A 24,401-nucleotide genomic window follows, 5' to 3' on the forward strand; every position below is an offset into this window, starting at 1 on the left:
CCCTTGGAGGTTACAAATAGTTTCCGTCTTTCGGACCATCTTTTCGTCCTGTGGCGTGGCCCAGGAAGGGTCAAAAAGCTTCAAGGGCCACTATTGCGCATTGGCTAAAGGAAGCTATTGTCTCGACTTACCTAGCTCAGGGCCTTCCAATCCTGGTTGGTCTTCGGGCTCATTCTACTCAGTCGCAAGCAGCTTCGTGGGCAGAATGTCAACAGGTGTCGCCGCAGGAAATTTGTCAGGCGGCTACTTGGAAATCTACACACTTTTGCCAGACACTATCGCCTGTCCAGGCCCCAGAGCCCGGTTCCTTTGGGGCTATTGTGCTCCGAGCGGGACTCTCTCAGTACCCACCCCAGTTAGGGAAGCTTTGGTACATCCCAGGAGTCTGGACTGATCCGGGTACGTACAGGGAAAGGAAAATTGGTCCTTACCTGTTAATTTTCATTCCTGTAGTACCAAGGATCAGTCCAGAGTCCTGCCCATTTCAGAGTTTGGGGAACATGGAGAGTCCGCTCGGTCATTAGTTATTTCATATTCTGTAGATTTATAACATGTTTCTTATAGTGTATGCCCCCCCTTACAGGGTGTGAGTATGGGCAGGTTTTCGTTAGTAACATTACAGGTTTCATTCCCTCTGCTCTTCGGGGGAAGTTGTTATAATGAAAATTATGGTTTAACCTTTCTGCTTGGGTACAGTGTAATACTGACAGACTCTAGGTGGCACCTCAGGGTATAGGGCAGAGTCCGTTCAAACTTCTGTCTCCATCTCCTGGAGGGGACACACAACCCAGGAGTCTGGACTGATCCGTGGTACTACAGGAACGAAAATTAGCAAGTAAGGATTTTCCTTTGCATAGCATCTTCATAGAGGTTTGCATCCTTTTGCCAGCTTGTGGGAGAAGAGGCTACATTTTTTCTTCTTTAAAAAGTTGGCTGAAGGCATTAAACCAAGAAAAAGCCCAAGATATAAACAAAGGCAGAGATTTATTACAAACTCCAGAAAGCCAGCCAAAACAAGTGTTATTGTTTCCCCAGTCACACATACACCGGAAACATATTTGGATCCAGTATGAAGTATCTTTGCTATACACTATTATCTAATCTTTTCAGAAGCAATGGTGGTGGTTTTAGAAGGTGGATTATATTAACTAGGTTAATATTGGCAGTGATTTCCAAGCCCATCTTGTTGACTCCATGACCAGTTGCATTTTCAGGATATGAACAATGAATATGCATGAAACAAAGCTGAACACACTGGGTCGTCAGTGTATGCAAACCTATCTCACACATATTCATGTGGAGATCCTGAATACCCAAGTGGCCTTGCGGTCACCAAGACGAGACTGGAAATCTCTGAAAGAAGTCATGTTCTGGTTCATTTCTATCATTTTTCCAGTTTTGTGATAGAGAATTAACAAAACCTCTCCTCCTCGCTACTCACACTAGGCCTGACAAAGCCATTGTGCAGTTGTTAGTTGTCTGGAAAAAAAATTATCTTCCATAGAATCCTAAGCAAGAAAAAAGGACTGGCAAATGACTTTCAGAAAGCTTGAGAGATATGCTAAGATCTTTAACACGGGCTTGGAGGAAAGCCCAGATATCATGGAGAAATGTCTCCTTTCATTCCCTATAACTCACCCCGAGCCTTGCGCAAGAAACGGGCAAGAGAAAATTAGAAAATATCAGGTGCTGAAGCAGATAATACTGATGTAAGAAACTGATACTGCACCTTAACATCCTAAGAATCCTTTTCTGTTGAGGAAGGAAAGGATTTTACAGAAGTCCATGAATGAGGAGCTGTAACTATTAGAAAACAGCATGACTGTAATTGTTAGAAAAGTCTGTGATGGGCACTTGTAACGTTCAGAAAGCCTATAACTCAGTTATGAGTGTTAGATAACACTTTGACTATGGCTGTTTGTCCCAAGTAGAGTTCTGTGACTGCTGGGTAAGACTTTGGGTTCTGAGTCTGTAAGTGGGGAGGCACATGGCTTTTAGAGAAATCTGTGACTGCAACAGCCTTATATAGAGGGGGCAGTCTACACAGAAGCATGGTGCTACTGGCTGCCTGGGGGTGAACCCCATGCCCCCACATCTTGCTATCTCAGGATCCTGCCTCCTGTTCCTGCCCTAGTGCCTCCAGCAGTATTCCCATGGGCGTCCGCTTCAACCCGATGCTTGACAGCTTGGCCTTGTTCTTTGAGTCCCGCCGGCGCAGGGAAGCATGGATAACCATCACTGGGGAAGAAGAGACACATATCAGTCAATCACACTAGCCTATGCTCTAAAGCACCATAGCCTCTGCATAAAATGATTCCTTCATGTATTGCTTGCATATATCTCTAAGCTGTGACTCCCTGCTCTGATCTGCCTCAGTTTACTGGTTACATATCACTACAGAATGGTAATGGAAGGAGGCAGCTCAGACAGCATTCTTGCTAGTATTAGTGTTCTTCTAATGGCTATAAAGTCCCTGTGTAACAATGATCCTGCAGGGGAGCAAGGACATACACAGCTAAGGCTGCACAGTCAAAGCCTTCTTTTAAAAGGCTGCAGCTAAAAACTAGTTTCTCTTGTTTCTTAATACATTTTCAGAGACCCAATCCCTCAGCATAGAGATATAGCCTTTGATGTCAAGGGCTTGCCCCTGGAAGCCAGTGTTCTGTACTCACAAAGGAAAGGGAAAATGTACACCCAGAGGAAAACAGTCACGCTCTCAGCAAGGAACAAGATCCAGGAGCTGGTGAGGAGGATACCGAGGAGGTAGAAGTTTGGGTGCTTCCGACGGAAGCAGCGCACCAGAACTTGATGGTCTGCCATCCAAACGAAGGAAGAGAAGGTGGCAGAAAGCACAAAAGCACATAGAAGAGTCTTCATGAGGTAGAAATACCTAGAAAGAAGGAGAGAGAGAACAAGGATTTAAAAAAAAACACAAGGAGAGCTGCTTCCCTTCCATCCATCACTCATCCCATCCTAAAGGAAATCAGAAGCAGCAGCAGGGTGACAAGTCATCCAAACCAATCCAAAAAGACTGATCCAAACATGATTTTAACCCTCTGCATACATGGACTTACCAAACCAGGACTAGAACGGCCTCTTTGATGAGAGCTGGGTGAGTTGGACTCTACTAGGGAGGGCTGCTCCTTCACTGCCTCCCATCTCCAGGGAGATCATTATTCACTGATTCCCTCCCCTCTCTATCCATCACTCAACCCTCTCAGGGAGACGTGGTCTCCTCCTCCTTCCTCCATCACTAGGGTAGTCAACTTTGGTCAGACCTATTTATGGAGGTTTCATCATATGACACAGTGGCTTTATGGTCTGATATTACTGGAACTTGTTAATGTAAAGACACGAAGAGACATCCACTCTCCCCAATGATACCCTTACATAATGCCTTTTCTACATTGAAAAATGAAGCTGCTCCTGCAACAGAAAATAAAGCAGCATCTGAAAAGGAAGAAGACACCCAATATACCAGAAAACCTTTTAACTCTTATCAAATCTCAGAAAAGCAAGCTCCTTCTTCTGGGAGACTCAGTCATTAGAAGGGAGGGACTCATTTTGAGGGGGGACACAATAGTTAAATGCTTAGCTGGTAGAAATGCAAAACCAGGTAGTCAACACAATTATACAAGAAAGTAAGGACTTTAATATCGGTGCTATCATCCATTTGGGGACCAATGACCTTGCTAGAAACAGTATCCAAGCAATACAGAATGATTTCCAGAATCTGGGGGGAAAAGATTAGACATCTGTGGATTTCCTTTTCTGAAATATTACCATGGAAAGGATAAGCTAGATAGAAAATGTAAGTACATGGTTCAAAACATGATGTGAAGAAAGTGGATTTAGATACATTGAAGGCTGGAGCTGTGTATGGAGCAGTAAAAGACTATGCTGTAAGGATGGCTTACATTTGTCAGTGGCAGGAAAGAATATCCTAAGCAAGAAATTCAAATCATACATCATCAGACATTTAAACTAAAGGATAGGAGGTAGCAGAAGGAGGCCAATGAAATTGGAATGTCACTCCCAAGAATACAGAAAGTGAGAAGAAAAGCAAAGGAGCAGAAAAGGTGATGAGGAAGAGAAGCAAAGCATGGGAGACAAGTTGGAAAGCTATGACCACAAATGTTTGTAGTCTGGGCAACAAAATTCCAAATCTGCAGGTCCTAATGGAGGAGGCAGACTTGGACAAGGACGAGACGAACTGAACCAAATCACGGTGAGCCTGGAAGATGTAATAGGCCAGATTGACAAACTGACAAGTAGTATGGCATCTTATGTTCCTATGACATTATTATTATTACAGAGGCTTGGTTCAGTGAGTCTCATTATTGGAATATGGCCATAAAACACAAGATCTGCCATAATGGGTCAGACCAAACATCCATCAAGCCAAGTATCCTGTTTCCAACAGTGGTCAATCCAGGTCACAAATACCTAACAGGATCCCAAAGGGTAGATAGATTCCATGCTGCTTATCTCAAAGATAAGCAGTGGATTTCCCCAAGTCCACCTTAATAATCATTTATGGATTTTTCCTCTAGGAACTTGTTAGAATCTGCAAGAAGTAGAGAGATAGGGCTGCCCTTAAGGGTCTTTGCTCAAACAAATGATAATGGAACCTATGATGGAGGGAGTGATAAGTGACCTATGCTCACAAATATGGATAATATCTCTAATGTCCAGGTAGGTGCTCACCTAAGCATCAGTGATTATCAAATGGTATGGTTTGATATCACAGCCAGGATGGAGAGGTATCACACAAAGATCCAAATTTTGAATTAAAAATATACAGTCTTTGTCAAAATGGGGACATACTTGGAGGAAGAACTAGAAGACTGGGAGAAAATGAGTGAGGTGGAACAACAGTGGGCCAAATTGAAAGGAACTATTACAAAGGCAACAGATCTATGTTAGAAAAGTAAGCAAAAGGAAAAAGAAACTGCTTTGGTTCTCAAAAGAGGTGGCTGAAAAAATAAAGGCATTCAAGAAGTACAAAGGATCCCAAAAAGAGAACCACAGGGAAGAATACCAGGTGAAGCTGAGGGAGATGAGGAAAGAAATCAGTAAAGCAGAAGAAAGGAACACCAAAGAGATAAAGCGAGGTGACAAAACATTTTTCAGATATATTGCAAAAAGGAGAAAAGCCCAAGGTGATATAATGAAATTGTAAGGTGACAAAGAACAATGTGTAGAGAAAGGTGAAGAAATAGCAGAAATATTAAATAAATACTTCAGTTTGGTATTCACTAAAGATGACCCTGTGTTGCTTTTTGAGAAGACTGTAGATGAGGTAGATAAAACTCTGTTTACAGAATAGAATGCATGGGAGGACAAGCTAGAAAAACTGAAAGTGGACAAGGCCAAGGGGCCAGATGAAGTACATCCCAGGAGAGCTCCAAGATGTACTGGTGGATCCACTAAAAGACCTATTCAGTAGATCCCTGGAAACAGGAGTGGTGCCATAAGATTGGAGAAGAGAAATTGTGGTCTCGCTTTACAAGAACAGTAGCAGAGAGGAGGCTGGAAACTACAGGCCGGTTAGCCTCACCTCAGTGCTGGGAAAATTACTGGAAACTCTACTGAAAGAAAGGATAGTGAACTGTCTACAATCCGGTGGGTTGCTTGACCCAAGGCAGCAGGGATTCACCACAGAAATGTCCTGTCAGACAAATCTGATAGATTTTTGCAATTGGGTGACTAGTGAACTGGATCAAGAAAGAACGCTTGATGTGATTTACTTGGATTTCAGCAAAGCTTTTGATAAGGTCCTGCACAGAAGGCTCATGAATAAAATGAGAAGCTTGGGGGTGGATGCCAAAGTAGTGGAATAGATTACGACCTGGTTGACTGAGTGTAATAGTAAATTGAACCTACTCTGAAGACAGAAAGGTGTTAAGTGGAATGCTCTAAGGAGAAATTACTGCTTACCCGATAATTTCATTTTCCTTAGTGTAGACAGATGGACTCAGGACCAGTGGGTTATGCTCTCCTTCCAGCAGAGGGAGCCGGAGCAAGCTGATGTCACAGTATATAAACGCCTGCAATGATACTAGCCTGCCAGTATTCTCTTCAAAACCAACAAGAACACTGAACTCAAGCAATGAATGCACATACCCCAATCAAGGGACTGGATAAACACTTACCAGTAATCCTCTGAAACACGTAGCCCCACAGGAGGACCACTGACACAAACATTCAGCAGCCAAGGGCAGGGAGCTGATTCCATCTGTCTACACTAAGGAAAATGAAATTATCAGGTAAGTAGTAATTTCTCCTTTCCTAGCATGTAGACAGATGGACTCAGGACCAGTGGGATTTACCAAAGCTACTCCTGAATAGGGTGGGAGGCTGCCCATGGTCCAGTCAACACCACACACATGCAAAGGCTGCGTCCTTCCGGGCCTGCACATTCAGATGATAAAACCTGGAAAAAGTGTATAAGGAGGACAACCTCGCAGCTCGGCAAATGTCGACGGGAGACAACAATCTAACCTCTGCCCATGACACTGCCTGATCCCTTGTGGAATGCGCCATTACCTGAATAGGCAACAGTTTTTTCGCATCCATATATGCAACAGTGACTTCCTTCTTAATCCAGCGAACTATTGTAGCCCACAAAGCTGAATCACCCTGTTTCCTGCCACCATGAAGGACAAAGAGGCAATCTGTCTTTCAGAAAGGTTTAGTAACCTCCAGATACCGCACAATATTGTCTCTTGACAGGCAATATTCCTCCACATCTCTCTCCTTATCCAAGGATGGCAAGGAGATGGACTGATTCAAAAGAAAGTCCAAGACTACCTTGGGCAAGAAGAATGGAACTCTAGCAGCTGTAATGTCCCCAGAGTCACCCAAAAGAATGGCTCCTGGCAAGACAAGGCCTGTAGCTCAGAAATCCGATGTGCAGAACATATAGCCACCAGGAACACAGTCTTCAAAGTCAACAACCGTAAAGAAAGGCTATGCAGTGGTCAGAACGTATGGTCCGCCAGAAAGTCCAGCACCAAATTAAGACTCCACAATGGAACTGTAACCTTAAGGGAGGCCTAAGGTGCTTCACTCCCTTCAAAAAACGGGCCACATCAGGATAAGACGACAAGGAAACACCATTCACCAGGCCTCTGAAACAAGCAAGAGTCATAATCTGGTCCTTCAAGGAATTAAGGGCCAAGCCTTTATGCAATCCATCCTGCTAAAAATTCAGAATGAGAGTGATCTTAACTGAATAAGGAAAAACACCTCACTCCAGGCCTCAAAAACTCTCCATATCCGCACATAAGCTAAGGAAGAGGAGAACTTGCGAGTGCGGAGTAAAGTGGCAATCACCACAGAGGAATAACCATGCTTAAACAGGTGAGCCCTCTCAAGGGCCAAACTGTAAGACAGAATCGAGTCAGATCCTCATAAAGAACTGGTCCCTGCTGAAGCAGATCCATGTGTGATGTACTACGAAGGGGGGTCTCCACCAGGAGTCATCGCAAATCTGCATATCAAGAAGCTTGGGCCAGTCCAGTGCCACCAGAAGTACTAGTCCCCTATGGCCTTCGATTTTGTGAATTATCCTGCCCAGCAAGGGCCATGGAGGAAAGACATAAAGCAATCTGTCTTCCGGCCAGACCTGTACAAAAGCGTTTATTCCCAGTGACCACAGATCTCTCCTGCGACTGTAGAAGCAAGGAGCCTTTGCATTTCAAGAAGTCACCAGCAAGTCTAGGAACTGAAGGCCCCAGTAATCCACAATCAGCTGAAACGCCTTGGCTGACAAAACCCTATCTCCTGAGTCCAGACTCTCCCTGCTGAGAAAGTCCTCTCTTACGTTGACTTTTCCTGCAATGTGAGAGGCCGAGATAATTTGCAGATGACCTTCTGCCCATTCCATCAGCTGGTCTGTTTCCTGTGACACTTGCTGGCTCTTGGTTCCTCCCTGGCGATTAATATAGGCCACAATCGTCGTGTTGTCCGACAGTACGCGAACCACTTGATTCTGCAGCTGTGGCTGAACTGCAAGCATGCCAGCCATACTGCCCAGGCCTCCAGGTGATTGATGTTCCAGCAGGAATCTTTGGCATTCGAGTGCCCCTGGGCCGTTAACTCCAAACAGTGAGCCCTCAACCATGGAGACTCACATCTGTCGGGAGTACCAATCTGGCCGGAGAGGATAACGGAACTCCCTTTCTCAGATGATTCTCCTGCAACCACCATTGGAGGCGGGAGCAGATTTCTATTGGCAAGTGAAGCCGAACCACATAATCCTGAGACTGCAGGTTCCAATAAGATAGCAGAGAGCTCTGAAGAGGACGCATATGTGCCCTTGCCCATGGCACCACTTCCAGGGTAGCTGTCATCAAGCCAAGTACATGTAGGTAGGACCACACCATCGGGCGTATTGTGTTCATCACTGATGCACTTGAGACATCTCTGGATCCGAACTTCCGGTAGGAAAACTCTGTCCTGTCCCATGTCGAACTGGACCCCCAGATACATTGACTGGGATGGTTGAAGATTGCTCTTGGTCAGGTCACCATTCAATCGAGCTCCTGCAATAAGGAGATCACCTTGTGTGTCACCAGGCAGCTCTCTTCCTGAGACTTGGCTCAAATCAGTCAGTCGTCCAAATACAGTGCACCGGGATTCCTTCTTTTTGCAAGGCTGCCGTTACCACAACCATAATCTTGGAAATTGCTCAGGGAGTGGTGGCTAGACCAAAAGGCAGCACCCGAAAGTGATAATGGCACCCCAACTTGGATGGGAATATGAAGGTAAGCCTCTGACAGATCCAAGGAGGTTAGAAATTCCCCCGATTGTACTGCCATTATTACAGAGCGTATGGTTTCCATTCGAAAATGAGTCACCTTCAAGTGACTGTTGACCCTTTTGAGATCCAAGATGGGACAAAAGGAGCCTTCCTTCTTGAGCACAACAAAATAAAGGGAATATCGCCCAATACTTTCTTGAGATGTGGGCACCGAAACCACAGTCAGAGGAGCCTTTGAAGTGTGAAATCCACTGCCTGCTTCTTCTGTGGGGAGTGGCAAGGGGACACCATGAACCCGTCCCGAGGAATACTACGAAATTCCAGTGCATACTCTTCGCATAATACCTCCAAGACCCACTGGTCCAATGTGATCTCGACCCACCTCTGATAAAAGAGAGATAAATGTCCCCCTATTTCCTGTTCTGGAAGGTGGGTCAGCAAACCTTCATTGGGAAGCTCGGGAAGGTCTTCACCTGAGCCCGCTCCTATTTTGGGCTGCTGGGGATGAAAAGACTGAGACCTACTGAAAGGCCCAGTCCACTGAAAGTTCGTCCCTCTGTAGGGACAAAAATGCCTGGAACCCCGAAAATGACCCCACATACCAAAGGGGTGATGTAACTGTTTTTTATCCTCTGGTAACTCATGCACCAGAGACTCCCCCCTCTTACTGGCCAGTTTCTCCAACTCGCTCCCAAAAATGAGCGAGCCTTTAAAGGGCACCTTGATAAGACTGGCTTTGGAAGCTGTGTCAGCTGACCAATTTCGCAACCAGAGTTGACTCCTGGCCGCTATCACCGAAGCCACACCTCTGGCTGAGGTCCAGACCAAATCACAGCCTGCGTCTGCTAAAAAGGCAGCAGCAGACTCTATAACCGCTCTGGAATTCCCTCCAGACTCATCAACCTCCTGAGAGAGAAACAGACAAGATCTCACCACTAGGGCACAACAGGAGGCAATCTGTAAATCCATCACCACTGCCTCAAAGGTTTGCTTAAGAATAGCCTCAATCCTTCTATCATGCACATCCTTCAAAGCCGCTCTTCCCTCTACGGGGATAGTCGTCTGCTTAGACACGGCACATACTAGAGCATCTTATTTAAGAAAATGCAAACGCTCTCTCAAAGCTGGATCCAGAGGGTACAGGCCTTCCGATGTCCAACCCCCTTTAAAATTTACCTCTGGGGCATCCCATCCCAGATTAATCAATTCCTGGATGGTATCCATCACCAAGAAAAAACCAAGAGGCTTTACGTAAGGAAACCAAAATGGGATTCTTCCTCAGCTCTGACATAGCATCCGAACCAGGAACACCCAGCTGTTTCATGGTCTGGGAAATCAGGGCTGGCAGTTCATCTCTATGAACGAACCACAACATGGTTCAATACGGTTCCAGCCCTGGAGGAATTTCCCCATCTTCCAGGGAATCAGTGTTGTGTCTGTCGGTTCCCGACACCCTCTTTCCGCCCTCCTCACCTCTTTGGCGCCTCCCTCTTCGTCCGCAGGAAGATTGGCTGCTGCGGCGTCTTCCTGCCGTGGTCCTCCGGCATCCCCGGACCGGCTCCATGCTACTAACCGCCATGTTTCCTGGAGGCCTAGGGGCGCGCACACGGCGCGGCCCCGATTGAAGTACCAGCAATGGTGCGAACCTCGGGGCGTCCCCCGAAGATGACGTCACCCGCGACGGATATTTAAGGTCTTAGAATTTGCTAACACATCAAGTTAGCAAGGATAAGGATTGACAACGGATTTGGATTCGTTCTATCTAAGCTACTCTGCCTCCTCGGACTAACCAGGGGTACCCACTCCTCGGGCGCCTCGCTCTCTCTCTTACTTTATAGATTGCAGACTGGAACCGGTACTCGCTCCTTGAGGGCCCTCGTTCCCGGACTTCTTCGAATTCACTTCTGCCTGGAAGGCATCGCTGCCTACTACATCTGTGAGTTACCATCACTCTCTCAGAGCTTTCCCTGGAACCAGGTACTCGCTCCTTGAGGGCCTATACATTCCAGCTCCTGGGCTTCTATGAGACATTGTGTGAGTCTTACCATCAGGTTCAGTACATGAACTCTGCTGATCCTGCCTACTCACTATATTTCAGTTTCTCTACAGCTCAGCCTCCAGGGATCGCTGTTCCAGCTTCTGAGGGATTACAGCCCAGCCAGGCATTTCAGCTCACTACTGCCACCTCTGGTGGTTCAGTATATTGTCTAATAAAAGAACTAGTGTGTGTCTGTCTCCATACTCTGAGCCTGACCGGTGGTCCCTCTCGGGGTCTTCCCCGGGGGTCTTCCCCGAGGTGCTGCCACTGGTCCAAGGATCCACCCACAACTCTCCTAAATACTACAGATTACTAACTACTCATGGAGAACACATCAGATTTTAACTCCTATCTGATTGCTCCTCCCATCAGATAGCGGTTTCATTAGAATCAGGATCAATCTCGCCATCAGTGCCATCCAGATTCCTGTCGGGAACACCTGTAGGGAGCTGAGGCGAGCCCCAGTGCTTAAGCATAGGACGAAGAAAGAGGAGCCGCTGGCTGAGGGTCCGACCAGACAGAAAAGGGGGAAGCGGAGGACTGCACCTGAAGGAAGGTTTGTAAGCCATGAAAAAATTGTTACGCATCCCGGCCGCGGTAGGCCTGCGTCTGGGCCTACTCATCCCAGGAACCCAGCTGTCAGCCCCGGTTCACCTTTGATCATGGCAGAGGGCAGCTGCCTCCTTTCCCGAGCCCTGCAGCCTCCTTTGCCGCTTCTGACTCTTCCACGGTTCCTCCCTGCACCCAGCAGGTCTCTCCGCGTGGGCCACAGAGAGACATTGCCATCCTGCCTCCTCTGGGCCCTGGCTTAGGCGCACACATGACTCCCGTACTCTTAAAGGGGCCGCGGTGGGAAAATAGCCCGCGGCCCCAGTTGATGACATCACTAGGCCTTAGTATATAAGGCATTGCCCAGCCACTTGTTCCCTGCCTTGGCAATAGGTCTCCATGATTGCTCATGTGCTCGTTGCCCATCGTTCCTGGTTCCTGCTCCTGTTTCTGGCTCCTGTCCCTGATTGTTCCTCAGTCCCTTCCTACGCTTGGACTGATCTTCTGGCTTTGACCCCTGCTTCACTGGACTATGCTTGGACTGATATTCTGGCTTTGACCCCTACTTCGTTGGACTATGCTTGGACTGATCCTCTGGCTTTGACCCCTGCTTCGTTGGACTATGCTTGGATTGATCCTCTGGCTTTGACCCCTGCTTCGTTGGACTATGCTTGGATTGATCCTCTGGCTTTGACCCTTGCTCTGCTTCCTGGTACCTTGCTAGCTCAGCTGCCTGCCCTGATTCCAGCTTGCCTTGATCTTGTCTACAGTATCCCCCGGGCTTGGCCTTTCAGGCTTTGGCCTCTTGCTCCCTGGGCGCCTCCTGTCTTGCCCTGTTCCTGTCGGCAGCCGGGTCTCTGGATCCCTGCCTCATCCGGATCGACACTGGTCCTCCGATACCTCAGCTGGTCCCTGGTGAATCCTTGCTTCACATCTACTGGGAGTCGTCACACGGAGGCCTGCCTAAGATTAGCTGGCCCCGGCACCCAAGGGCTCAACCTGCGGGGAACGAGGGCTGGTATTGGCAAAGCTCCAGTTGGCCTCCGTTTCCTAGACAGCTCCGCCTCCTGATGGTGGGGACCCATAGGGCTTGCCCTATGGGTAGTGTCAACCCCACCTCGGGCCAAGGGTCCACCAGCAGCGCAACAAAAATTCCACCCAAGAAAAAGCAGCTGGGTCTAGACCAAGCCCAGAGGAACTGGAACTAATCCCACAGAACTGCCCTCACCAGCAGAGAAGCCAGTCAAGGGAGAACCAAGATCTGGCGTCCCTCCAGTCAAGGCCATGACCAACCCATCATCAGAATGGGAAGAGCCAGGCTTAGCAAAATCAGAGGAAAACAACTCTCCATGAGTGTCTGAGCAGCGATGACAGGTTAGAAATCGGGTCAGGCTGAGAAGCCCTAATATGACAGGCATTGGAATGGCTCGTGCTCAGAAATGAAATGCGCCAGAAAAATAAGCGCCTAGAAGCGCGGTAAGGCACACACAGAACCTGTGTGCCAAGTTAAGCATATAAAAAGGTTTGTGCGCGTAAAAAGCGTGCCCAAAAACAGAGTGCACAATGTGCGCACATAGCCGTCACATTGCACACACCAACGGCTTATAGAAGGCAGCAGAACACGCACAAAAGCGTGTGAAAACGACCGATGCGGCCTACCACGCGGCGTGCAAGAAAAAAGCCTAAGTGCGGGGCCTAGCCTACTGGGGGCCATTCAACCTACCAGGCTGCCCAGTTCCCCAACCCCAACGGAAGCAAGAATGAACGTTGGCATGGCACGCCAAGAATGGAGACCTGAGGAAGTCCTGAAACCCCTCTGTCTCTGATTCAGGTAAAACTTTCTCCTTTTTTTTAAACCTTACCTGAGCCAGCTTTACCAGCTGAGTACAGAGACATTCTCCGGCTGCGGGGGGAGAGGGCATCTGCCGTCACTGCCATGCTTGGCCTCCTGCACCCGCTGCCTTAACTGAACTAGCAGCTAAGTCCACGCCGGGAAACCCAGCTCCCAGGCCAAGGCACACCTCTGAGGGACCACGGAAATCACCTCAGGAATTCTCAACTGGGGGAGGGACCTTTAGGTATCACTGCAGGAGAGCAGGGCTTTTTTTTTCTAAATTTAGAATTTCAAATTTCTCCTTTCAAAAAGCTCACAGCAATCCCCATTGGGAGATGCACATCCACCATCTGCTGGAGACGGAAAACACTAGCAGGCTGGGTTCACTGCAGGATTATATATACTGTGAAGTCAGCTTGCTCGTCTCCATCTGCTGGCAGGGGAGCATAAACCTACTGGTCCTGAGTCCATTTGTCTACACGCTAGGAAAGTTTATTCTATCTGCTGTCTTATTATTTATTGCTGCTAATCAATTGAATGTGAAAAGTGTAAATATAATTAAATCATCTGAACAAACTATCAGTAAAGACATTGGGAACCACCAATCCTCTGCTGCATGTTTATTGGATGCCAAGACTATATAATTATGGATGCTGTACACTAAGGACAGAAACTAGGTTAAATTGCAAAGGAGGAGGGTATAAGAGCTGTTGTTTGTCCCCATAAATTGGAACTCAAGGCCTCAGGTTAAAGCTCTCCGGTAAGGAGAAGAATAGAGGCTGAGAGGAGTTGTGCAGAAAGAATTTTTCTCTACAGATTTCTATGTGCCCCTGGGTGCCAAGTAAAGGATCTGTCCCTCCCAGCAGTTACATATATATATTAGGGATGTGAATCGTTTTTTGACGATTTAAAATATCGTCCGATATATTTTAAATCGTCAAAAATCGTTAGAGCCGCGATACAATAACAATTCCCCCGATTTATTGTCAAAAAATCATAAATCGGGGGAAGGGGGAGGGGAAGGGAGAGGGCGGGAAAACCGGCACACTAAAACACCCTAAAACCCACCCCGACCCTTTAAAATAAATCCCCCACCCTCCCGAACCCCCCCAAAATGCCTTAAATTACCTGGGGTCCAGCGGGGGTCCGGAACGACCTCCTGCAGTCGAATCGTGTTGTCTTCAGCTGGCGCCATTTTGCGCCGCCATTTTGCAACATGGCGGCGCAAAATGGCGCCGGCTGAAGACAACACGATTCGACTGCAGGAGGTCGTTCCGGACCCCCGCTGGACCCCAGGTAATTTAAGGCATTTTGGGGGGGTTCGGGAGGGTGGGGGATTTATTTTAAAGGGTCGGGGTGGGTTTTAGGGATGTTTTAGTGTGCCGGTTCACGATTTTCACGATATTTTAAAAACCCAAACGGCGACGATACGATTCCCTCCCCCTCCCAGCCGAAATCGATCATTAAGACGATCGATGACACGATTCACATATCTAATATATATATATATATATATATATATATACCCTGGAAGAGAAGAGATATGATACAGAGATTCAGATACCTGAACTGTATTAATGATGCATGAACTTCAAATCTTTTCTGTTGGAAAGAAAACTGTAGAATTAGAGATTATGAAATGAAACTCCACAGAGGGATAACTCAGAATCAACATCAGGAAATATTTCTTCACAGAGAGGGAAGTGGATGCCTGGAATGTCCTCCTGGAAGATAGTGAGGACAAAAACAGTAAATGAATTCAAAGGGCATGTTGCGGACGCGGGCAGGCTCCTCACCTTACGCGGTCAGTCGGGCCGCCTACGTCTTCTTCTTCGCGGTGGGCCTGCCGCCGTCGCCAGGCTCCTCCCCGGCTGCCTCCGGTCCTGTGCGGCAGGGTCGGGCTGCCAGGAGCTCTTCAGTGAGGCTGGAACCTCCGCTGCCGCTCCGGCTCTCCCCCGAGGTGCTGCAACTCTCCCGGGGTCTTCAGCCGGCAGGGAGGCCGTCCCTGCCGGTGCCTGCGTTAGCCTGGGTCCTTGACCGGCAGGGAGGCCGTCCCTGTCGGTGCCTGCAGTCTCTGCTCTGACTGCAGCCAGCCCTTCTTCTCTCCTGCTTTCCTGCTTCAGTCTTCACGGCTGGGAGCCGCTCCTGCAGCCTGCCATCTCTCCAGCTTCGGAGCAGGGCTGCACGACTGCCTGCCTGGATTCCTCGGGCCTTCCACATGGCTGAGGACGCCACCAGCTTCCAGCTCTCTTCATCCAGCTCTCCTTAGGCGCGGGCGCGCGCCCCTCTCCTGCTTTTCAAGGGCCAGCCAGGTGTGGCCCTCTGCTGACCCCTCCCTGGGCGTTGTCCTCTTCAGCCCTACAAAAGGGCTCAGCGTCCATTTCAGCTTTGCCTTTGCAAGGAGTTGGTCACTCCTGGGATCCTGCTGTCCTTCGCTCCAAGAGTCGTCCTTGTTCCAGCACTTCTTCAAGGTCCTGTGTTTCCTGTTCTTCATTGGAGCTCCTTGTTTTGTCCAGATGTCCACCTGCTGTTCCTGTAAGCTACATTCCAGTCCAGATGTCCGCCTGTTGTTCGTGTTACAAGTCTAAGGTCTGTCTCCTGATCCAGTATCCATGTTCCAGTCCAGATGTTGTTTCTCCTGATCCTGTTATCCGTGTTCCTCTTCAGTTGTCCTAAACCCCTGGCAAGCCATGTCGTGGTCCGCAACCAGCCCCACGGGCGGGCTGAGTAGGGCGCTTCATGATGCAAGCCATGTACCTCGTTCCTAAGTCTTCTGAAAGCCTTGTACCTCGTTCCTGAATCTTCTGAAAGCCTGGTACCCCTCGGCAAGCCATGTCGTGGTCTGCAACCAGCCCCACGGGCGGGCTGAGTAGGGCGCTTCATGATGCAAGCCATGTACCTCGTTCCTGAGTCTTCTGAAAGCCTTGTACCTTGTTCCTGAGTCTTCTGAAAGTCTGGTACCCCGCAGCAAGCTATGTTGTTGTCCGCGACCAGCCTCACGGGCAGGCTGAGTAGGGCGCTTCATGATGCAAGCCATGTACCTCATTTCTGAGTCTTCTGAAAGCCTTGTACCTTGTTCCTGAGTCTTCTGAAAGCCTGGTACCCCGCGGCAAGCCATGTATTGGTCCACGACCAGTCCCACGGGCGGGCTGAATAGGGTGCTTCATGATGCAAGCCTTGTACCTCGTTCCTGAGTCTTCTGAAAGCCTTGTACCTCGTTCTGAGTCTTCTGAAAGCCTAGTACCTCGTTCCTGAGTCTATGTCTGTTATTGAGTCTACGTCTGTGCATCCAAGTACCTCGTTCCTGAGTCTACGTCTATTCCTGAGTCTACGTCTGTGCATCCTAGTACTTCGTTCCTGAAGTCTACGTCTGTGTATTCAAGTACCTCGTCCCTGAGTCTCCATGTTCCGGTCTTCGCTGCCCTGGCCTCCATCCGGCCTGCCACTTCTTGCCGTACCCTGCGGCAGGTCCGATAGGGCTTGGAACAGTCGGAGGACTGTTCATAAGACCATCATTGCGTTGTTGGTCTTCCGAAGCGTGCAGGTCCGGAGGAGGATCAGTATATCCAGTCTTCAGTCCAGCCTCGCTCCCGTCCAGCCCATGCTCGGGCATGCCTCACCTACCGCGGCACCTCTTCGGAGTTTCTCTAAGGTCGAGCCGTGGCCCAAGAACACACACCTCTTGGTAAGTGAGACCGCTCTCCTAGCGCTCCACAACAGGGCATGGGATAAACACTGTGGATCCCTAGAGGTTCGTGGATGGTAATGAAGAAAGGAATGCATAGGCGTAACCTGTACGGAGCAGCAGTTACAACTATAAGAAGCTTACTGGGCAGACTGGAGGGACCATTTGGTCTTTATCTGCCATCATTACTATGGAGCATTTTTCTTGTGTACTCAAAATAGAAAATATCCTTTAGTACATCAGGCCAGAAGTTTGAGAATATTGTATAAACAAAACAATATTGAAAACCACTGGCAATTCTATAAAAGCAAGTTTGCTTAACGTAAACATTGTTTCCGTAGATAGCAGGATGAATCAGCCATGCTGTCTTGGGCTGTCTGTCAGGCCCAGGAAGGCGGAGCTTTCCAAAGCTGTTACACAGAGTTCAACTCTGTGCGGCTGCGTGTGAGTTCCCATGCAGGAAAAACAGATTATCCTCAGTCTGTGACATAGCAGTAGCTTAATTTAATGTTCCTGTGCCTGGCTGTCCAGGGAGGTGGGCGGGTCAGCATGACTGATTCATCCTGCTATCTATGGAAACACCGTTTACAGTAAGCAAACTTGCTTTTTCCCGTCGATAGCAGGGCTGAATCAGCCATGCTGTCTTGGGAGTCCCAAGCTGAATGGTCATGCTGTGGAAGTGTTGTTCTTTGTTTTTATTAGTAGCGTGACATTGGATTGTGGACAGCCGGTGTTGAAGTTTATTTCTGTAGGGTATTGAGTACTGCCCTGCCCACTTTGGCATCTTCTGTTGATTGCTGGTCCAGGCAGTAATGTGCTGTAAAGGTATGTAGAGAGGACCATGTTGCCGCCTTCCATATGTTGATTGGCGGAACATGACTTAGATGGGCAGTTGAAGTGGATACCGCCCGTACCTGATGGGCGTTTGGTGTGGAAGAGAGTCGTAAACCTCTCTTTTCGTATCAAACTTTTATGCACTGAACAATCCAGCTGGAGATAGTTCTCTTGGCTACAGGTTGACCTGGAGCATTTGGGTTAAATGTGAGAAAAAGTTGAGAGGGTCTGGAATCAATTTTTGTTCTGCTTTGGTAGTAAGCTAGAGCTCTTTGTGTAGCAATCTTTCTCTATCATTTCTATGTGGTCTTGGAAAAAATGTTGGAAGTTCAATAGATTGGTTGAGGTGGAAAGCCGAAACCACTTTCGGAAGGAAAGATGGGTGCGTTTGAAGAATCAACTTATGGTGGTAGAATACCAGATATGGACTGTAGTGAACTAATGCTTGAATTTCACTGACTCTCCATGCAGAAGTAACTGCTATAAAGAAGACTACTTTCCACGTAAGGTATTTTATGTGTGAAGAGTCCATAGGTTCAAATGGAGATAACATGAGCTGTTCAAGTACGATGTTCAAGTCCCATGGAATTGTTGGCTTCGTAACTGGAGGTCGAAGGTGGGCTAGGCCCGTCATGAATCGAGAAACTATTGGGTGCGTGGAAATCGATTGACCATTATGGAGGACATGCAAGGTCGCAATAGCACTCAAATGAACTCACACGGAAGCTGTTGCAAGTCCCGCTGCATAGAGTGTGTGTAGGTATTCTAACAGGTCTTCAGGTGGGCAGTGCCGTAGGTCAAAGCGGTGCTGTGTACAACACATAGGGGCGGATTTTAAGAGCCCTGCTCGCCTAAATCCGCCCAAATCCGGGCGGATTTAGGCGAGCAGGGCCCTGCGCGCCGGTAAGCCTATTTTATATAGGCCTACCGGCGCGCGCAGAGCCCCGGGACTCGCATAAGTCCCGGGGTTCTCCGAGGGGGGCGTGTCGGGGGCGGTCCCGGTCGTCGCGGCGTTTTCGGGGCGTGTCGGCAGCGTTTTGGGGGCGGGTACGGGGGCGTGGCTACGGCCCGGGGCGGTCCGGGGGCGTGGCCGCACCCTCCGTACCCGCCCCCAGGTCGCGGCCCGGCGCACAAGAGGCCCGCTGGCGCGCGGGGATTTACGCCTCCCTCTGGGAGGCGTAAATCCCCCGACAAAGGTAAGGTGGGGGCTTAGACAGGGCCGGGTGGATGGGTTAGGTAGGGGAAGGGAGGGGAAGGTGAGGGGAGGGCAAAAGGAAGTTCCCTCCGAGGCCGCTCCAATTTCGGAGCGGCCTCGGAGGGAACGGGGGTAGGCTGCGCGGCTCGGCGCGCGCCGGCTATACAAAATCGATAGCCTTGCGCGCGCCGATCCAGGTTTTTAGCAGATACGCGCGGCTCCGCGCGTATCTACTAAAATCCAGCGTACTTTTGTTTGCACCTGGAGCGCAAACAAAAGTAGGCCTATTCGCGGAGTATGAAAATCCGCCCCATAGTGTATCTTTTTCATTTGAACTGGTAATTACGTCGTGTGGATGGCTTTTTGGCTGATAGTATGACATCTTGTACAGTGTGGGATAACCCCATCTCTGCTAGTAATGACCGCTCAATCTCCATGCAGTCGGGTGTAATGTCTTGTGCATAGGGTATAGCAGAGAGCCCTGATCCTGTGACAGTAGATCGCTGCGATCCTCGAGTGGAATTGGGTAGTCTATGGAAAAATTGAGTAGGTAGGCGTACCAAGGTTGCCTGGGCCACGCTGGTGCTATCATGATGAAGTCTGCCTTGTCCTGTATGCACTTCTGAATAGTGCGAGTGAGAAGAGGAATCATGGAAAGGCATGCATTAGCCCTCCTTTCCAAGGAATCAGAAAGGCATCCTGTGCAATTCTGTGAGGACTGTGTCGCAGTGAGCAAAACTTGCTTACCTTCTTGTTCTGGTCTACGGCGAACAGGTCTATGACTGGCACACCCCAGTGGCGGAAAATCTTGTTTGCCGCCTGTTGGTGCAGTGACCATTCGTGTGGGTGAAAAATACGACTCAACCTGTCCGCTCGTGTGTTGACAATTCCTGGTAGGTAAGTCGCTTGGAGGTGAATTGAATGAAGAGCCGCCCACTCCAGTATGATCTTGCAAAGGATTCTGCAAAGGATCCATGAACCTGACCCTGGATTTTGAGTCGTGCGCCGCACCCGACGCTCACGGAGGCTGCGTCGATTGAGGTGCGGATGCTTTTTCTGGCGAAGGGCCCTGCTTGTGTGCCTGCTCCTGGCGTTTTACTCTCTCACCCATGCCTGAGGAGGAAGGGCCTAGGAAGGCTGCCCTCTTTTGAATCGGCCTCAACTGCTTCTCCGATCCCGGCGAAGAGTGCGATTCCGAGGGGGAGCATTAGGAGCTTCGGGCTCTTCTTAAATTTTCTTTCTTGTCTGCCCTTTGGCGACTTGCCCTGGGCGACATTTTGCACAAATAGCCTGATCGTGCAAATAGCCTGATCATGGTCTGGGCCCAGGCACACGTAACAAGCAGAGGGGCCATCTGTAAGCGACATGATTTTGCCACAGGCACAGGCTTTGAACCCTGATGGCCTGGGCACTTTACCTTCCTTCATCCCATGAGATTGTGATCTGTTTCTTGAACTTTTCTGAGGAGATGAGAAGCTCTGCGTGCGGAAAACACAGAGTGAGGAGAATCTGTTTTTTCTGAGCGGGAACTCACGTGCAGCCACATAGAGTTGAACTCTGTGTAACTGCTTTGGAAAGCTCCACCTTCCCGGGCCTGACAGACAGCCCTGCTATCGACGGGAAAATCAGAGTTTCAAAAGTGTTAAGAGTTTAATTTAGTTTTTAATGTTTTTTTTTAATTTGTGTGTATTAGTTACGTCCATTCAATTTTTCTAAAAAAAAAAAAAAAGCTCAGGAGTAGATTCTGCAGCAATTCTGTGGCAAATTAACATAAATTTGCATATTGAATGTAAATTATTATTTTGCTTTACAAAAATGAAAGTCTTTTTCTGACCTCTTATGTGTCTAGGAATTTTTTTTTTTTTTTATTTGGCTGGGGGAAAAAGGATCCTAGTGATCTCTGCAAGAAAGGATGGGAGGAGGACCAGCAATGGAGTGGGAAATTAGGAATATCAGGAAGACAGAGGAGTGGAAGAGGGAGAGAAAGATCGAGATCGGGAGGAAAGGAGATGGGGGACATGGTGATTTGGGATGAGGGATATGGACCCAGAGCAGAGAAGAGAAAGGAGATGGAGGAAGGGACCTTCCTCATTTCCCCTGCCCACCTGGTGCAGATTCCCTCTCTCACAGACACACACTCCCCAAACATTTGTAAACCTACTCCATCCTCTCTTTCACATACATAAACCCATCCCACTCCCTATCTCCTTTCTCACAAACATCCACCATACTTGCCGAAAATTCCCTCTCAACTATCCCTGCCACCAGACCCCTCTTCCGCATGCACCTCAGCTATTCCTTCTCTCACACCTAACTGTTCCCCTCCACCAATTCACCACTTCTCAATCTCTGCCCGCCGATTCACACCCACCCTCTTTTCCTTGCCAATCTTCTTGGCGAGAGTCCAAGCTGGTATGCAAGTAAAGAGCACATTGGCCTCAGACCACATCCTCCTTTCCTGCCATCTGGGGTATACCTCATAGTTTGAACTGTGTGGGGGTAAATGGTTAAAACTTCAGTTGGCCCCAGGTGGCAAAGATGGATGTGGCCCAAGGAACCGCCACTCTCCTACCGCCAACTGATTAGCACAGAGAGGAAGAGCTATACATCCAATTAAGTGCACCCATCCAGTTGCTACCCTTGGCCATGGCCCATCTGTGATTTTGTGGAATGCATAAATATTGTAGCATACACATTATAAAAGTTAAGTCTATAGCTGAGTGCCTTTGCTCATATCGGGCCGATATAGTAAAATACGCTCCAGAGGAGCGCACTGTTAGCCCGCGTTTGGCCGCGCGGCCAACCCCCCAAAACTAATAGTGCCTGCACATTTCAGAAATTAACGCCTGCCAAAGGCTGGCATTAATTTCGGTTGTCACCGGGGAAGTGTACAGAAAAGCAGAAAAAAATTGCTTTTCTGTACACCCTCCGACTTAATATCATAGCGATATTAAGTCGGAGGCCCCAAAATTTTAAAAAATCAAAAATTAAAAATCTACCTGCGGCTCGCGGGTTGGAAGACGGATGTTCAAATTTAGCCAGCATCCGTTTTCCGAACCCGTGGCTGTCAGCGGGTTTGAGAACCGACGCCGGTAAAATTGAGCGTTGTCTGTCAAACCCGCTGACAGCCGTCGTTTCTGTCAAAAAGGAGGCGCTAGGGACGTGCTAGTGTCCCTAGCGCCTCCTTTTATCGCGGGCCCTCATTTACATAAATTTATTTACTGGATCGTGAAGTTTTCTGTATCGGCCTGATTGTCTTTCTCCTTAAATCCTGATTTTGCAAGTACTAGCTGAATTATAATCTGCAAGAATATCATATCCAAGCAGTTTGTATTATTGTCTGTGATTTTCTGCAGGTTGCTTGCAGCTATGTCTTGGAGGTTACTCTTTAATTCCTGAAGAATTGGTAAACCTTAAATATTCTCTCCAAATCCTTCATCACTTCCTGCTAATCCCCTCCCTCCTTCTGTCACTCTCTACCTCCCAAAAGAAAGCAGCTCCCCTACACCTATTTCCATGACCACCTCCCCAAAAGAGAAATATTCCCCTCCATGTTTCAGCCCCTCCCTCCCCCTCTTAGACCCTCCTCTTCAGGTAGAATGGCTCCCCTCCTTCTCTCATAGCTCCTCCTCCTCCTCTGGTAGACCAGTTCCCCTCCCTCTTTGTCAACTCCTCCTCTAAATGGAAAGCCGTTCCGCTCACCCCCCTAACATAAGCAGCACGAACAGCACCAAGGCGTAGTTGCTCTGGTAATAGAGCAGGTTGTTGATCACGCGGTTGTTCCAACGTTGCAGGTCTGCCATTACGGGAAGGGAGAATCGGGCCAAATTTAACAGAAAATCGTCCAATAACCGTACTGGGGGCAGCCTCACGACCGGCATCTTTTAGTGTGGAATCGCGAAGGAATGTTGGGAATGATGGAGAAAAACATCTTTTTGGATTTCTTTTAAATACTACAAGTCCCGGCAGGCAGCGGGGTTCTGCGTTATACACTCCAAGGCAGTGGTTGGACAAGCATGCTGGAAAATGTAGTTGCTAGTAGAGCCTTTCCCGTTCAATGCCGTTTCCATTGGTATGCCGGGAAATGTAGTTTGGAATCATTTATCGTGGCTCTTTTCTCGGGGATTGCCGGGATCGTTTTTATCGCTTTTCACACCGCTCAACTCTTATCAGGGAATGCTGGGAACGGTACTTTTAATTCTCTCTTCAGGCTTCTGAGTATTCGCCACAACTAGGCATGCTGGACGCTGTAATTCTGAATCCTTTTCTCTTCAACGCTGGTTTTTCAAGCATGGTGTGAGCTTTAGTTTCCAGCTGCCGTACCCTATCTCCTCACAGCTTTCGCTTAAGGGATGCTGCTAACTGTAGTTTTTTGTTTTTTTCTTTCCTCCATCCTTTAACCCAGCCCAATATTCATAACTTGGCAATCAAAAAATGTCCTTCATCCCGAGATTGTGGGTTGGTGGTGGTATGTGCACAGAACTTCACTTACGCATATACTCTATGACATACTAACATGCTCATTCTCAATTCCTCTTCTTCTCCCACACTTATGCTCACTCACTTTTCTCTCTCCCCACACACATAACCGTCCACTCACATCTGTCTCCCACATACACATGCACTCGTTCTCTCCCCACCTAGGGTTGCCAACTGTCATGATTTTTTTCTGGACTATAGAGATTTTTTAGGCTACTGTACTAACAAAGGGAAAGCTAAAATGTTTTGAAATGTCCCGATTTTAGCCCTCCAGCTGCAGGCTACCATCTGAATCACCCCGTGATTGTACAATACAGTGTATGCTTTGGTAGCTGCGCTCTATTCGATATGCGTTGAATACATTTATTTTGTGTCACTTGCTTAGTGACCAGCCCATGATTTAATCAAAAGCCTAAAAAAATTAGCAAAACAGTAGTTTGGCTCCTGGACTGGTAAAAGCAAACCTTTTTTGGAGTTAAGTTTGACAGCTAGTGGTCAGAATATTAGGTTCCAAAGGGGTAGGCTCAGAAGTAACATGGGAAAATATTTCTTCCCAGAAAGGGTGATGGATGCATGGAGCAGCCTCCCAGTGGAACCAATACAGGCAGAAACAATAACAATTCAAGAAAGCAAGGGACAAGTACAGAGAATCAGTAATTACAAAGAAGTGAGGAGAAATTAAGAGAACAATTGGGATCCTTGGCACTGAGCAGCAAGTAAACTGGGCAGGCTTATATGCTATTACTGTATATTTTATGTTTGTGTTTTTCTAATGAGTATCTTTGAGAAGTATATCTGCAAAACTCCATCAGCAAAGATACTAAACTATCTCCAAATGTTCAGAAATTTGACAGTTGAAAGTTGGCAACCCTATCCGCACCCTGAACCCACCAGGAAGAGCAGCCTCTTTCTCCTCTGAGCCTGCAGGGCATCAGCAGTTTCCGCCTTCTTCTTTGGGACAGCAGCCTACTCCAGGTCCACGCAACCAACAGGAGACCTCCTTCTTCTTCTAGCTGCACT

At 48.2% G+C, this 24,401-nt stretch overlaps 1 protein-coding gene across 1 annotated transcript; it reads right to left on the reverse strand.

Annotated features, from left to right (window-relative positions):
* Positions 1-968: 968 nt before the first annotated feature.
* Positions 969-23,363, reverse strand: LOC115096511 (PRA1 family protein 2-like). Its single transcript, XM_029611227.1, has 3 exons — positions 22,605-23,363; positions 2,673-2,890; positions 969-2,238 (listed from the first exon to the last, which is right to left on the reverse strand). Exons 1-3 carry the CDS (start codon positions 22,781-22,783, stop codon positions 2,105-2,107), a joined length of 531 nt encoding a protein of 176 aa, XP_029467087.1. The 5' UTR covers positions 22,784-23,363; the 3' UTR covers positions 969-2,104.
* Between the last annotated feature and the right edge of the window lie 1,038 nt (positions 23,364-24,401).

This window comes from Rhinatrema bivittatum, chromosome 1, assembly GCF_901001135.1.
Source record: "Rhinatrema bivittatum chromosome 1, aRhiBiv1.1, whole genome shotgun sequence".
Lineage (NCBI taxonomy): Eukaryota > Metazoa > Chordata > Amphibia > Gymnophiona > Rhinatrematidae > Rhinatrema > Rhinatrema bivittatum.